Here is a 17,028-nt window from a genome sequence, read left to right as displayed (position 1 = left end):
CACTAACCCAGCCCAACATCACACTCACCCAGTCCGACATCACACTCACCCAGTCCGACATCACACTCACCCAGCCCGACAACACACTCACCCAGTCCGACATCACACTCACCCAGTCCAGCATCACACTCACCCAGTCCGACATCACACTCACCCAGCCCGACATCACACTCACCCAGTCCGACATCACACTCACCCAGCCCAACATCACACTCACCCAGTCCGACATCACACTCACCCAGTCCGACATCACACTCACCCAGTCCAGCATCACACTCACCCAGTCCGACATCACACTCACCCAGTCCGACATCACACTCACCCAGTCCGACATCACACTCACCCAGCCGACATCACACTCACCCAGCCCGACATCACACTCACCCAGTCCGACATCACACTCACCCAGTCCAGCATCACACTCACCCAGTCCGACATCACACTCACCCAGCCCGACATCACACTCACCCAGTCCGACATCACACTCACCCAGTCCGACATCACACTCACCCAGCCCGACAACACACTCACCCAGTCCGACATCACACTCACCCAGTCCAGCATCACACTCACCCAGTCCGACATCACACTCACCCAGTCCGACATCACACTCACCCAGTCCGACATCACACTCACCCAGCCCGACATCACACTCACCCAGCCCGACATCACACTCACCCAGTCCGACATCACACTCACCCAGCCCGACATCACACTCACCCAGTCCGACATCACACTCACCCAGCCCGACATCACACTCACCCAGTCCGACATCACACTCACCCAGTCCGACATTACACTAACTCAGCCCGACATCACACTCACCCAGTCCTACATCACACTCACCCAGTCCGACATCACACTCACCCAGCCCGACATCACACTCACCCAGCCCGACATCACACTCACCCAGTCCGACATCACACTCACCCAGCCCGACATCACACTCACCCAGCCCAACATCACACTCACCCAGTCCGACATCACACTCACCCAGTCCGACATCACACTCACCCAGTCCGACATCGCACTCACCCAGTCCGACATCACACTCACCCAGTCCGACATCACACTCACCCAGTCCGACATCGCACTCACCCAGTCCAACATCACACTCACCCAGTCCGACATCACACTCACCCAGTCCAACATCACACTCACCCAGTCCGACATCACACTCACCCAGCCCGACATCACACTCACCCAGTCCGACATCACACTCACCCAGCCCGACATCACACTCACCCAGCCCAACATCACACTCACCCAGTCCGACATCACACTCACCCAGTCCGACATCACACTCACCCAGCCCGACATCACACTCACCCAGCCCGACATCACACTCACCCAGTCCGACATCACACTCACCCAGTCCGACATCACACTCACCCAGTCCGACATCACACTCACCCAGTCCGACATCACACTCACCCAGCCCAAAATCACACTCACCCAGTCCGACATCACACTCACCCAGCCCGACATCACACTCACCCAGTCCGACATCACACTCACCCAGTCCGACATCACACTCACCCAGCCGGCCTTCACACTCACCCAGTCCGACATCACACTCACCCAGCCCAACATCACACTCACCCAGTCCCACATCACACTCACCCAGCCCGACATCACACTCACCCAGCCCGACATCACACTCACCCAGTCCCGACATCACACTCACCCCAACATCACACTCACCCAGCCCGACATCACACTCACCCAGTCCGACATCACACTCACCCAGTCCGACATCACACTCACCCAGTCCGACATCACACTCACCCAGTCCAACATCACACTCACCCAGTCCAACATCACACTCACCCAGCCCGACATCACACTCACCCAGTCCGACATCACACTCACCCAGTCCGACATCACACTCACCCAGTCCGACATCACACTCACCCCAACATCACACTCACCCAGTCCGACATCACACTCACCCAGCCCGACATCACACTCACCCAGTCCGACATCACACTCACCCAGCCCAACATCACACTCACCCAGTCCGACATCACACTCACCCAGTCCGACATCACACTCACCCAGTCCGACATCACACTCACCCAGCCCGACATCACACTCACCCAGTCCGACATCACACTCACCCAGCCTGACATCACACTCACCCAGTCCGACATCACACTCACACCAGCCCGACATCACACTCACCCAGTCCGACATCACACTCACCCAGTCCTACATCACACTCACCCAGTCCGACATCACACTCACCCAGTCCGACATCACACTCACCCAGTCCGACATCACACTCACCCAGTCCGACATCACACTCACCCAGCCCGACATCACACGAACCCAGCCCGACATCACACTCACCCAGCCCGACATCACACTCACCCAGTCCGACATCACACTCACCCAGTCCGACATCACACTCACCCAGTCCGACATCACACTCACCCAGCCCGACATCACACTCACCCAGCCCGACATCACACTCACCCAGTCCGACAGCACACTCACCCAGTCCGACATCACACTCACCCAGTCCGACATCACACTCACCCAGTCCAACATCACACTCACCCAGCCCGACATCACACTCACCCAGTCCGACATCACACTCACCCAGTCCGACATCACACTCACCCAGACCGACATCACACTCACCCAGCCCGACATCACACACACCCAGTCCGACATCACACTCACCCAGCCCGACATCACACTCACCCAGTCCAACATCACACTCACCCAGTCCGACATCACACTCACCCAGTCCTACATCACACTCACCCAGTCCGACATCACACTCACCCAGCCCGACATCACACTCACCCAGCCCGACATCACACTCACCCAGTCCGACAGCACACTCACCCAGTCCGACATCACACTCACCCAGTCCAACATCACACTCACCCAGCCCGACATCACACTCACCCAGTCCGACATCACACTCACCCAGTCCGACATCACACTCACCCAGACCGACATCACACTCACCCAGCCCGACATCACACTCACCCAGTCCGACATCACACTCACCCAGCCCGACATCACACTCACCCAGTCCAACATCACACTCACCCAGTCCGACATCACACTCACCCAGTCCGACATCACACTCACCCAGTCCGACATCACACTCACCCAGCCCGACATCACACTCACCCACCCCGACATCACACTCACCCAGACCGACATCACACTCACCCAGCCCGACATCACACTCACCCAGTCCGACATCACACTCACCCAGCCCGACATCACACTCACCCAGTCCAACATCACACTCACCCAGTCCGACATCACACTCACCCAGTCCGACATCACACTCACCCAGTCCGACATCACACTCACCCAGTCCGACATCACACTCACCCAGCCCAACATCACACTCACCCAGTCTGACATCACACTCACCCAGTCCGACATCACACTCACCCAGCCCAACATCACACTCACCCAGTCCGACATCACACTCACCCAGTCCGACATCACACTCACCCAGTCCGACATCACACTCACCCAGTCCGACATCACACTCACCCAATCCGACATCACACTCACCCAGTCCGACATCACACTCACCCAGTCCGACATCACACTCACCCAGTCCGACATCACACTCACCCAGTCCTACATCACACTCACCCAGACCGACATCACACTCACCCAGTCCGACATCACACTCACCCAGTCCGACATCACACTCACCCAGACCGACATCACACTCACCCAGTCCGACATCACACTCACCCAGTCCTACATCACACTCACCCAGTCCGACATCACACTCACCCAGTCCGACATCACACTCACCCAGCCCGACATCACACTCACCCAGTCCGACATCACACTCACCCAGTCCGACATCACACTCACCCAGCCCGACAACACACTCACCCAGTCCGACATCACACTCACCCAGTCCGACATCACACTCACCCAGTCCGACATCACACTCACCCAGCCCATCATCACACTCACCCAGTCCGACATCACACTCACCCAGCCCAACATCACACTCACCCAGTCCGACATCACACTCACCCAGTCCGACATCACACTCACCCAGTCCAGCATCACACTCACCCAGTCCGACATCACACTCACCCAGTCCGACATCACACTCACCCAGCCCGACATCACACTCACCCAGTCCAACATCACACTCACCCGGCCCAACATCACACTCACCCAGTCCGACATCACACTCACCCAGTCCGACATCACACTAACCCAGCCCAACATCACACTCACCCAGTCCGACATCACACTCACCCAGTCCGACATCACACTCACCCAGCCCGACAACACACTCACCCAGTCCGACATCACACTCACCCAGTCCAGCATCACACTCACCCAGTCCGACATCACACTCACCCAGCCCGACATCACACTCACCCAGTCCGACATCACACTCACCCAGCCCAACATCACACTCACCCAGTCCGACATCACACTCACCCAGTCCGACATCACACTCACCCAGTCCAGCATCACACTCACCCAGTCCGACATCACACTCACCCAGTCCGACATCACACTCACCCAGTCCGACATCACACTCACCCAGCCCGACATCACACTCACCCAGCCCGACATCACACTCACCCAGTCCGACATCACACTCACCCAGTCCGGCATCACACTCACCCAGTCCGACATCACACTCACCCAGCCCGACATCACACTCACCCAGTCCGACATCACACTCACCCAGTCCGACATCACACTCACCCAGCCCGACAACACACTCACCCAGTCCGACATCACACTCACCCAGTCCAGCATCACACTCACCCAGTCCGACATCACACTCACCCAGTCCGACATCACACTCACCCAGTCCGACATCACACTCACCCAGCCCGACATCACACTCACCCAGCCCGACATCACACTCACCCAGTCCGACATCACACTCACCCAGCCCGACATCACACTCACCCAGTCCGACATCACACTCACCCAGCCCGACATCACACTCACCCAGTCCGACATCACACTCACCCAGTCCGACATTACACTAACTCAGCCCGACATCACACTCACCCAGTCCTACATCACACTCACCCAGTCCGACATCACACTCACCCAGCCCGACATCACACTCACCCAGCCCGACATCACACTCACCCAGTCCGACATCACACTCACCCAGCCCGACATCACACTCACCCAGCCCAACATCACACTCACCCAGTCCGACATCACACTCACCCAGTCCGACATCACACTCACCCAGTCCGACATCGCACTCACCCAGTCCGACATCACACTCACCCAGTCCGACATCACACTCACCCAGTCCGACATCGCACTCACCCAGTCCAACATCACACTCACCCAGTCCGACATCACACTCACCCAGTCCAACATCACACTCACCCAGTCCGACATCACACTCACCCAGCCCGACATCACACTCACCCAGTCCGACATCACACTCACCCAGCCCGACATCACACTCACCCAGCCCAACATCACACTCACCCAGTCCGACATCACACTCACCCAGTCCGACAACACACTCACCCAGCCCGACATCACACTCACCCAGCCCGACATCACACTCACCCAGTCCGACATCACACTCACCCAGTCCGACATCACACTCACCCAGTCCGACATCACACTCACCCAGTCCGACATCACACTCACCCAGTCCGACATCACACTCACCCAGCCCAACATCACACTCACCCAGTCCGACATCACACTCACCCAGTCCGACATCACACTCACCCAGTCCGACATCACACTCACCCAGTCCGACAACACACTCACCCAGCCCGACATCACACTCACCCAGTCCGACATCACACTCACCCAGTCCGACATCACACTCACCCGAACATCACACTCACCCAGTCCGACATCACACTCACCCAGCCCGACATCACACTCACCCAGTCCGACATCACACTCACCCAGCCCAACATCACACTCACCCAGTCCGACATCACACTCACCCAGTCCGACATCACACTCACCCAGTCCGACATCACACTCACCCAGCCCGACATCACACTCACCCAGTCCGACATCACACTCACCCAGCCTGACATCACACTCACCCAGTCCGACATCACACTCACACCAGCCCGACATCACACTCACCCAGTCCGACATCACACTCACCCAGTCCTACATCACACTCACCCAGTCCGACATCACACTCACACCAGCCCGACATCACACTCACCCAGTCCGACATCACACTCACCCAGTCCGACATCACACTCACCCAGTCCTACATCACACTCACCCAGTCCGACATCACACTCACCCAGTCCGACATCACACTCACCCAGCCCGACATCACACTCACCCAGTCCGACATCACACTCACCCAGTCCGACATCACACTCACCCAGTCCAACATCACACTCACCCAGCCCGACATCACACTCACCCAGCCCAACATCACACTCACCCAGTCCGACATCACACTCACCCAGTCCGACATCACACTCACCCAGTCCTACATCACACTCACCCAGTCCGACATCACACTCACCCAGTCCGACATCACACTCACCCAGTCCAACATCACACTCACCCAGCCCGACATCACACTCACCCAGCCCAACATCACACTCACCCAGTCCGACATCACACTCACCCAGTCCGACATCACACTCACCCAGCCCGACATCACACTCACCCAGTCCGACATCACACTCACCCAGTCCGACATCACACTCACCCAGTCCTACATCACACTCACCCAGCCCGACATCACACTCACCCAGTCCGACATCACACTCACCCAGTCCGACATCACACTCACCCAGTCCTACATCACACTCACCCAGTCCGACATCACACTCACCCAGTCCGACATCACACTCACCCAGTCCTACATCACACTCACCCAGTCCGACATCACACTCACCCAGTCCTACATCACACTCACCCAGTCCGACATCACACTCACCCAGTCCGACATCACACTCACCCAGTCCTACATCACACTCACCCAGTCCGACATCACACTCACCCAGTCCAACATCACACTCACCCAGCCCGACATCACACTCACACCAGCCCGACATCACACTCACCCAGTCCGACATCACACTCACCCAGTCCGACATCACACTCACCCAGTCCGACATCACACTCACCCAGTCCGACATCACACTCACCCAGTCCGACATCACACTCACCCAGTCCAACATCACACTCACCCTGTCCGACATCATACTCACCCAGTCCGACATCACACTCACCCAGTCCGACATCACACTCACCCAGTCCGACATCACACTCACCCAGTCCGACATCACACTCACCCAGTCCGACATCACACTCACCCAGTCCGACATCACACTCACCCAGTCCGACATCACACTCACCCAGTCCGACATCACACTCACCCAGTCCGACATCACACTCACCCGGTCCGACATCACACTCACCCGGTCCGACATCACACTCACCCAGTCCGACATCACACTCACCCAGTCCGACATCACACTCACCCAGTCCGACATCACACTCACCCAGCCCGACATCACACTCACCCAGTCCGACATCACACTCACCCAGCCCGACATCACACTCACCCAGTCCGACATCACACTCACCCAGCCCGACATCACACTCACCCAGCCCGACATCACACTCACCCAGTCCGACATCACACTCACCCAGCCCGACATCACACTCACCCAGTCCGACATCACACTCATCCAGCCCGACATCACACTCACCCAGTCCGACATCACACTCACCCAGCCCGACATCACACTCACCCAGTCCGACATCACACTCACCCAGCCCGACATCACACTCACCCAGTCCGACATCACACTCACCCAGCCCGACATCACACTCACCCAGCCCGACATCACACTCACCCAGTCCGACATCACACTCACCCAGTCCGACATCACACTCACCCAGTCCAACATCACACTCACCCAGTCCGACATCACACTCACCCAGTCCGACATCACACTCACCCAGTCCGACATCACACTCACCCAGTCCCACATCACACTCACCTAGTCCGACATCACACTCACCCAGTCCGACATCACACTCACCCAGTCCGACATCACACTCACCCAGTCCGACATCACACTCACCCAGCCCGACATCACACTCACCCAGTCCGACATCACACTCACCCAGCCCAACATCTGGAGCAGCGTTCTGGGCCCTGCACCTCAGGAAGGATATATCGGCCTCGGAGGGCGAGCAGCGCAGATTCACCAGAATGATCCCGGGCCTAAAAGGGTTAAATTCCGAGGACAGGTTTCACAGACTGGGCTTGTATTCCCTCGAGTTTAGAAGATTAAGGGGTGATCTCATCGAGGTGTTTAAGATGATTAAAGGATTTGATCGGGTAGAGAGAGAGAAACTATTTCCTCTGGTGGGGGGAGTCCAGAACAAGGGGGCAGAACCTTAAAATTAGAGCCAGGCCGTTCAGGGGTGATGTCAGGAAGCACTTCTTCACACAAAGGGTGGTGGAAATGTGGAACTCTCTCCCCCAAAAGCTGTTGAGGCTGGGGGTCAATTGGAAATTTCAAAACTGAGATTGATAGAATTTTGTGAGGCAGAGTGTTATGGAACCAGGGCGGGTTGATGGAGTTAAGATACAGATTAACCCTGATCTCATTCAGTGGTTCTCAAACTGTTTTTGTTTGAAGGACTCCTTCTCAAATGGATTAGTAATCACGGACCCCCCCATCTAAATTATAATGCTCAGAATATGAAGGTGCTGCACGCAAAGAATGTTTCAATAATGGCTTTAAGAAAACAGGAATTTACCTACAGATATCAGTGAGATGGGTGTGCCTGCTTCTCACTGCAGTGTCTGTCTATCCTTGGTGTGATGTTTGACAATGACACTCGTAAATCATTCTCCACTTCCAGACGGGACCTGTAATTTGTCTTCAGTGCTGCCAGAGCAGAAAATGATGATTCACAACATTGTTGGGAAAGGTAGCAACACAGTCGTTGTTTCCTTTACCAATTCTGGGCACTGATTGACAAAAGAACCCAAGGCGACATGAGGAAACATTGTTTTTTACGCAGCGAGTTGTTGTGATGCGCTGCCTGAAAGGGCGGTGGGAGCAGATTCAGAAGTAACTTTCAAATAGGGAATTTTTTTTAATATTCGTTCCTGGGATGTGGGCGTCGCTGGCAAGGCCAGCATTTATTGCCCATCCCTAGTTGCCCTCGAGAAGGTGGTGGTGAGCCGCCTTCTTGAACCGCTGCAGTCCGTGTGGTGAAGGTACTCCCACAGCGCTGTTAGGGAGGGAGTTCCAGGATTTTGACCCAGCGACGATGAAGGAACGGCCGATATATTTCTAAGTCTGGATGGTGTGTGACTTGGAGGGGAACTTGGAGGTGGTGGTGTTCCCATGCGCCTGCTGCCCTTGTCCTTCTAGGTGGAAGAGGTCGCGGGTTTGGGAGGTGCTGCCGAAGAAGCCTTGGCGAGTTGCTGCAGTGCATCTTGTAGATGGTACACACTGCAGCCACGGTGCGCCAGTGGTGGAGGGAGTGAATGTTTAAGGTGGTGGATGGGGTGCCAATCAAGCGGGCTGCTTTGTCCTGGATGGTGTCGAGCTTCTCGAGTGTTGTTGGAGCTGCACTCATCCAGGCAAGTGGAGAGTATTCCATCACACTCCTGACTTGCACCTTGTGAAAAGGCTTTGGGGAGCCAGGAGGTGAGTCACTCGCCGCAGAATACCCAGCCTCTGTCCCGTTTGTGTAGCCACAGTATTTAAGTACCTAACGGCTGGCCCAGTTAAGTTTCTGGTCAATGGTGACCCTAGGATGTTGATGGTGGGCGATGGTAATTCCATTGAGCATCAAGGGGCGATGGTTAGACTCTCGCTTGTTGGAGATAGTCATTGCCTGGCACTTGTGTGGCACAAAAGTTACTTGTCACTTATCAGCACAAGCCTGAATGTCGTCCAGGTCTTGCTGCATGCAGGCATGGACTGCTTCATTATCTGAGGAGTTGTGAATGGAAATGAACACTGTGCAATCATCAGTGAACATCCCTGCTTCTGACCTTATGTTGGAGGTCATTGATGAAGCAGCTGAAGATGGTTGGGCCTAGGACACTGCCCTGAGGAACTCCTGCAGCAATGTCCTGGGGCTGTCATGATTGACCTTCAATCACCACAACCATCTTCGTTTGTGCTAGGTATGACTCCAGCCAGTGGAGAGTTTTCCCCCTGATTCCCATTGACTTCAGTTTTACTAGGGCTCCTTGATGCCACACTCGGTCAAATGCTGCCTTGATGTCAAGGGCAGTCACTCTCACCTCACCTCTCGAAATCAGCTTTGGCCAAGGTTGTAATGAGGTTGGGAGCCGAGTGTTGCTGGCGGAACCCAAACTGGTTCAGCCAATTCGATTCACTCCACGTGATATCAAGAAACGGCTGAGCGCACTGGATACAGCAAAGGCTGTGGGCCCCGACAACATCCCGGCTATCATGCTGAAGACTTGTGCTCCAGAACAAGCCGCGCCTCTAGCCAAGCTGTTCAATAGCCAGGATGTTGCCGGGGGCCATAGCCTTTGCTGTATCCAGTGCGCTCAGCCATTTCTTGATATCACGTGGAGTGAATCGAATTGGCTGAAGACTGGCTTCTGTGGTGGAGGGGACCTCAGGAGGAGGTCGATATCAGTGAGCAGGTTATTGGTGAGTAAGTGCCGCTTGATAGCACTGTCGATGACACCTTCCATCACTTTGCTGATGATTGAGAGTAGGCTGATGGGTGATGATTGGTCAGATTGGATTTGTCCTGCTTTTTGTGGACAGGACACACCTGAACAGTTTTCCACATTGTCGGATAGATGCCAGTGTTGTAGCTGTACTGGAACAGCTTGGCTAGAGGCGTGGTAGTTCTGGAGCACAAGTCTTCAGCACGATAGCCGGGATGTTGTCGGGGGCCTATAGCCTTTGCTGTATCCAGTGCGCTGAACTGTTTCTTGATATCACGTGGAGTGAATCGAATTGGCTGAAGACTGGCTTCTGTGATGGTGGGGACCTCAGGAGGAGGCCGATATGGATCATCCTCTTGGCACTTCTGGCTGAAGATGGTTGCAAACGCTTCAGCCTTGTCTTTTGCCCACACGTGCTGGGCTCCACCATCATTGAGGATTGGGATATTCATGGAGCCTCCTCTGCCTGTTAGTTGTTTAATGGTCCACCACCATTCACGACTGGATGTGGCAGGACTGCAGAGCTTTGATCTGATCCGTTGATTGTGGGATCGCTTAGTTCTGTCTATAGCATGCTGCTTCTGCTTTTTAGCATGCATGTAGTCCTGTGTTGCAGCTTCCCCAGGTTGGCACCTCATTTTTCGGTACGCCTGGTGCTGCTCCTGGCATGCTCTTCTATACTCCTCATTGAACCAGGGTTGGTCCCCTGGCTTGATGGTAATGTTAGAGTGAGGGATATGCCGGGCCATGAGGTTACAGATTGTGGTGGAATACAATTCTGCTGCTGCTGATGGCCCACAGCACCTCATGGATGCCCAGTTTTGAGCTGCTAGATTTGTTCTGAATCTATCCCATTTAGCACGGTGGTAGTGCCACACAACACGATGGAGGGTGTCCTCAGTGTGAAGACGGGACTTCAACTCCACAAGGACAGAAGAATTGGATAAATACATGAAGGGAAAACGTTTGCAGGCCTATGGGGAAAGAACAGGGGAGGAGTGAGACTAATAGGAGAGCTCTTTCAAAGAGCCGGCATAGGCACGATGGGCCGAATGGCCTCCTGTGCTGTATTGTTCTATGATTCTATGATAATGGAGGTACTTGTCACGCCTTCAGTTATGAAAGGTGCATTGTAAGAGAATGTATTGAGCAATAATACTTTCCCACCTGTAATTTGGGTTTAGTTGAAGTTTTCTCACTGTGGATTTGATTTAATTGTACTTTTGCTTTTCACAAGGAAGATTTATATATATTTAAACTCATTTGTATCGCTTCAGAGTATCTGTGGGGGTGGGGGCCAAGCCCGAGAGGGGATCGTGTACCGGCTCTACCAGGGAGCGTACCGACTGTACCAGGATCCAACTCGCCGAAACAAGGCGCCCGCGGACTCTCACTCTCCACTCGGCCACATTGCGCTGTCGGGGGCCTGGCCGTGGCAACCTCCATCCACCTCCTGCCACTCCCATCGGGTCCCGAAAGAAGCTGAGCCGCACCCTGATCCACCACGCCCTGACCCTCCGCACCCTGACCCTCCGCGCCCTGACCCACCGCTCCCTGACCCTCCACGCCCTGACCCTCCGCTCCCTGACCCTCCGCACCCTGACACTCCGCTCCCTGACCCTCCACGCCCTGACCCTCCGCTCCCTGACCCTCCGCACCCTGACCCTCCGCACCCTGACCCACCGCACCCTGACCTTCCACGCACTGACCCTCCACTCCCTGACCCTCCGCGCCCTGACCCTCCACGCCCTGACCCTCCGCGCCCTGACCCTCCGCACCCTGACCAGCCGCACCCTGACCTTCCGCACCCTGACCCTCCGCACCCTGACCAGCCGCAGCCTGACCCTCCGCGCCCTGACCCTCCGCGCCCTGACCCTCCGCACCCTGACCAGCCGCACCCTGACCAGCCGCACCCTGACCCTCCACTCCCTGACCCTCCGCGCCCTGACCCTCCGCGCCCTGACCCTCCGCGCCCTGACCCTCCGCACCCTGACCAGCCGCACCCTGACCCTCCGCGCCCTGACTCTCCGCGCCCTGACCCTCCGCACCCTGACCAGCCGCGCCCTGACCTTCCGTGCCCTGACCCTCCGCACCCTGACCAGCCGCACCCTGACCTTCCGCACCCTGACCTTCCGCACCCTGACCCTCCACTCCCTGACCCTCCGCGCCCTGACCCTCCGCGCCCTGACCCTCCGCACCCTGACCAGCCGCACCCTGACCCTCCGCGCCCTGACCCTCCGCGCCCTGACCCTCCGCACCCTGACCAGCCGCGCCCTGACCCTCTGCGCCCTGACCCTCCGCACCCTGACCAGCCGCGCCCTGACCTTCCGCGCCCTGACCCTCCACTCCCTGACCCTCCACTCCCTGACCCTCTGCGCCCTGACCCTCCACGCCCTGACCCTCCGCGCCCTGACCCTCCGCACCCTGACCCTCCACTCCCTGACCCTCCACTCCCTGACCCTCCGTGCCCTGACCCGCCGCGCCCTGACCCGCCGCGCCCTACCCTCCGCCGTCTGTCCGGCTGGCTGCCTCTACCCACCGACTGCCACAACCCCCCCACCCCCCGCCAGGCATCCGACGCCGGAGCCTGGGGACGACATCGATTAGCAACTGCACGGCCGTTAGCGCGATGAGCTACAGGCTTCTAAAAGGCAAAGAAGTCGAGGGAGTAAAGGAAAAAACAAATGTATATTTATCGCAGACGGGAAGAAGATGTTGTCACCAATTGCAACTCGCTGGAAGATTTTATCAATGAGAAAAGTAACTTTCACATTGGCCCTCAAACTGCGTTCGGCGGCGTAGCGAAGGAGTACGCTGCCGCCGCCGCGCCGATAGAAATACACGCTTATTTGTTGCGAGGCCCCCTTCGAAAAATTGCATTGCTTCGCTGCGGAGTTGAGCGCAGTGGCCCATGGCTCCCAGGGGCGCGGTATGTGCGTAAGCGTACCTGGTATCACGGGGGGCGGTGCCCCAATCAGGAATCATTGTGCGCGTGAGTTAAAAAATGTTTTAAACGGAGGAATGATTATACTTGGAGAAAGATCTTAATTGTGCAATGTGTGACAGATGACAATGTCAAGCATGTCTTGTTAAATCTGTATGTTGTTCTCAAACGCTAATACTGCCCCCTGGTTTTATTTACACTCTTCGGCTGAACAGTCCCCAGCGCTCCTCCCCAAGGCGTCACGGTAACGTTGAATGACGGGAATGGAACTGGCATCGTGGTTGCTTGGCAACCGCCCCCTGAAGACTCTCTAAATGGTGACCTGCAGGAGTATAAGGTAAGGCCACATCTCACCGGCATCACAACATTCCTCACCTCACTTGGTCTTCTGGCCTCTTGCCCATCCCCGATTTCCATCGCTTCACCATTGGCGGCCGTGCCTTCAGCTGCCTGGGCCCTAAGCTCTGGAATTCCCTCCCTAAATCTCTCCGCCTCTCTCTCCTCCCTTAAGACACTCCTTAAAACCGACCAATCTTTTGGTCGCCTGCCCTAATATCTCCTTATGTGGCTCGGTGTCAAATTTTGTCTGATAATCGTTCCTGTGACGCACCTTGGGACGTTTTACTATGTTAAAGGCGCTATATAAATACAAGTTGTTGTTGTTGATGTCAGTGTTGATGATGATGAAGATGATATCTTGCTCCAGCTCAGTGTCACCACCTCACTATAGCCTTGAAATGGCTGTTTGCAATATTATATAGAATTACACAGAATGTACAGCACAGAAACAGGCCATTCGGCCCAACTGGCCCATGCCAGTGTTTATGCTCCACACGAGCCTCCTCCCACCCCTCTTCATCTCACCCCATCAGCATATCCTTCTATTCCTTTCCCCCTCATGTGTTTATCCAGCTTCCCCTTAAATGTATCGATACTGTTCACCTCAACCACTCCCTGTGGTAGCGAGTTCCACATTCTCACCACTCTCTGGGTAAAGGACATTAGAATTAGGAGCAGGAGTCGGCCATTCGGCCCCTCGAGCCTGCTCCACCATTCAATAAGACCATGGCTGATCATCGACCTCAACTCCACTCTCCCGCCCGATCTCCATATCCCTCGATTCCCCAGAGTCCAAAAATCTATCGATCTCAGCCTTGAATATACTCAACGATTCAGCATCCACAGCCCTCTGGGGCGGAGAATTCCAAAGATTCACCACCCTCTGAGTGAAGAAATTCCTCCTCATCTCAGTCCTAAATGGCCGACCCCTTATCCTGAGACTGTGACCCCTGGTTCTAGACACTCCAGCCAGGGGGAACATCCTCCCAGCATCTACCCTGTCAATCCCCATCAGAATCAAGAAGTTTCTTCTGAATTCTCTATTGGATTTCTTGAAAGTATTGCCGGTGGTGGCTTAATCTGCACATTTTCTCGGTTGCCTATTTTAACACAGTTATTTTTATCTTAAATGGAATGCGTGCCTGTTAAATACCTCAGGAGAAGCCCGGCCCCATACGCTGCAGCTTCGCTTCGAGACTTGTGTCTTGACTCAGCCTGTCCTCTTCCAGCTCGGTTCAGCCTGGCCGGTGCCCTGTCCTGAGGGACTCGCCTCCCTCACGTTGGCTTGATGAACAGACTGAGAGCGAGCGTCATGTTGTGAAGCCTGATCTGTCGTCAGTGGAGATCCGGCCCCACCTGCTGGAGGAGGCTGGAGTTGCGGGTGTTAACCGACGGGGACTTGCTGTGCTTGACTCAGCACCACCGTCTCCTTCGGCTCGAGGTGGCTGCAGGATAAACTTTTTACGATTTTGAAAAAGACGCGCCAGCCGCTGCTTCGTTTAATCCCTCGCTGTTTTAACTGCCGCAGATACCGAAATACGCTCTGATCAGGTCAAGGGTGTAACGGCAGCAGGGCTGCTGGCCTCCGAACCAATGGCCTGGGGTGGTGCGTGGGGGAGAGGGGGGATGGGGGCGGGGGAATGGGCCAGGATTCCTGGTTAAGGGGAGATTTAATAGAGGCGTTCAAAATCATGAGTGGTTTTTATGGAGTAAATAAGGTGAAACTGTTTCCAGTGGCAGGAGGGTCGGTAACCAGAGGACACAGATTGAAGATAATCGGCAAAAGAACCAGAGGGGAGATGAGGAGAATGTTTTTTACGCAGCGAGTTGTTGTGATCTGGAAGCAGATTCAATAGGAGCTTTCAAAAAGAAAATATTTGGAAAGGAAAAATCTTCAGGCCTGTGGGGACAGAGCAGGGGGGTGTGGGAGTAATTAGAGAGCTCTTTGAAAGGGCTGGCACAGGCACGATGGGCCAAATGGTCTCCTTCTGTGCTGAGAGAGTCAATGATTCTATGACTCATGCTGCTGACTGACGTAATAAAACTCACTACACACTTGGCTTGAGTATAAAGCAAGGCTTTAATCAACTTGTTTCAGAACATGGAGGTCTAGTTGTACTTCACTAGTTCCTTGTCTTACAAAATGTCCCTGGGCTAGCTGGGCCCACGCCCGAGTATTTATACTCCTTGGACGGCGCCACCAGCTGGCCGTCCAGTGTTATTTCACGAGTAGTTTCTTCATGATGATGAGATTTATAACACTGACCACTAACCCCTGGCTGTGCCTGTGTCAAACCCGACTCTCATCATTACCATCAATGTCCCTGGGCTGGGGAAGAGGCAGGGGGAAGAGTGTGGAGTTGGGTGGGGGGCGCGGGGGTGGTGCGTGTCCAGGGGACGGGGCGAGGAGTGCTGCGGGGGAGTGGTGGTGGGAAGTGAGCCAGTGTTTACCGTGCCTGATCACTGTCCCGTGATTGCTGCTGAAAAGTGTGTGTGTGGCGGGTGAGGGGGCGGGGGGAAGGGGGAGAGGATTGGTTGGCGATGCACTCCCTGGTCGAATAGCCGGCACCCATTGCTGCCCTGACGCCTTTTTCCGTTTCCCGTTCTAGGTCTGGTGCCTGGGCAACGAGAGCCGCTACCACATCAACCGGACCGTGGTGGGCTCAGCGCTCTCCATCGTCATCCCGTGGCTCGCCCCCGGCGTCAAGTATCGTGTGGAGGTGGCAGCCGGCAACGGAGCGGGGCACGGCACCAAGAGCAAGGCTCAGTACATCCAGCTCGGTGAGTGTCTGTCCCGCCCCAGGCTCGCCGGTAACCAGGCCGGGCCTCGGCCTGAAAACGCAGTGGGTTTTGGGCGGGTGAAGGTTCCCCGAGCTGCCTCGCTCCGTCAGGAGCTGTCAGCTTTTCACTCCTGCCTCGGACAGCGCGCAAACTTCAGAGTGGCCGCTGTCGGTTTATTTTTCCCATCCCGTCGCTCGTCATCTCTGGAGCTCGGCAGCAACTTGCCACAGGATCAGTGCTGAAGGGAAATGTCCCCGAGCTGACAGACCGACTGAGAATAGAGACA

At 55.8% G+C, this 17,028-nt stretch overlaps 1 protein-coding gene across 5 annotated transcripts in view; it reads left to right on the top strand.

The window, feature by feature from the left end:
* The window catches only part of robo1 (roundabout, axon guidance receptor, homolog 1 (Drosophila)), a 1,098,986-nt gene that overhangs the window by 1,014,511 nt on the left and 67,447 nt on the right, over positions 1–17,028 (top strand). For all 5 annotated transcript variants that reach the window (XM_086007312.1, XM_086007317.1, XM_086007315.1 and 2 more), the window contains 2 exons: positions 13,838–13,959; positions 16,571–16,742. In XM_086007312.1, the coding sequence (XP_085863438.1) occupies positions 13,838–13,959; positions 16,571–16,742 (294 nt within the window). The remainder of the gene's footprint in view (positions 1–13,837; positions 13,960–16,570; positions 16,743–17,028) is intronic.

This window comes from Somniosus microcephalus, chromosome 14 (assembly GCF_052327205.1).
Source record: "Somniosus microcephalus isolate GS21.2 chromosome 14, FLI_Smic_1.0, whole genome shotgun sequence".
Taxonomy (NCBI): domain Eukaryota; kingdom Metazoa; phylum Chordata; class Chondrichthyes; order Squaliformes; family Somniosidae; genus Somniosus; species Somniosus microcephalus.
Note: the sequence above shows the minus strand (reverse complement) of the source record. Positions and strands in the feature narration are given on the sequence as shown.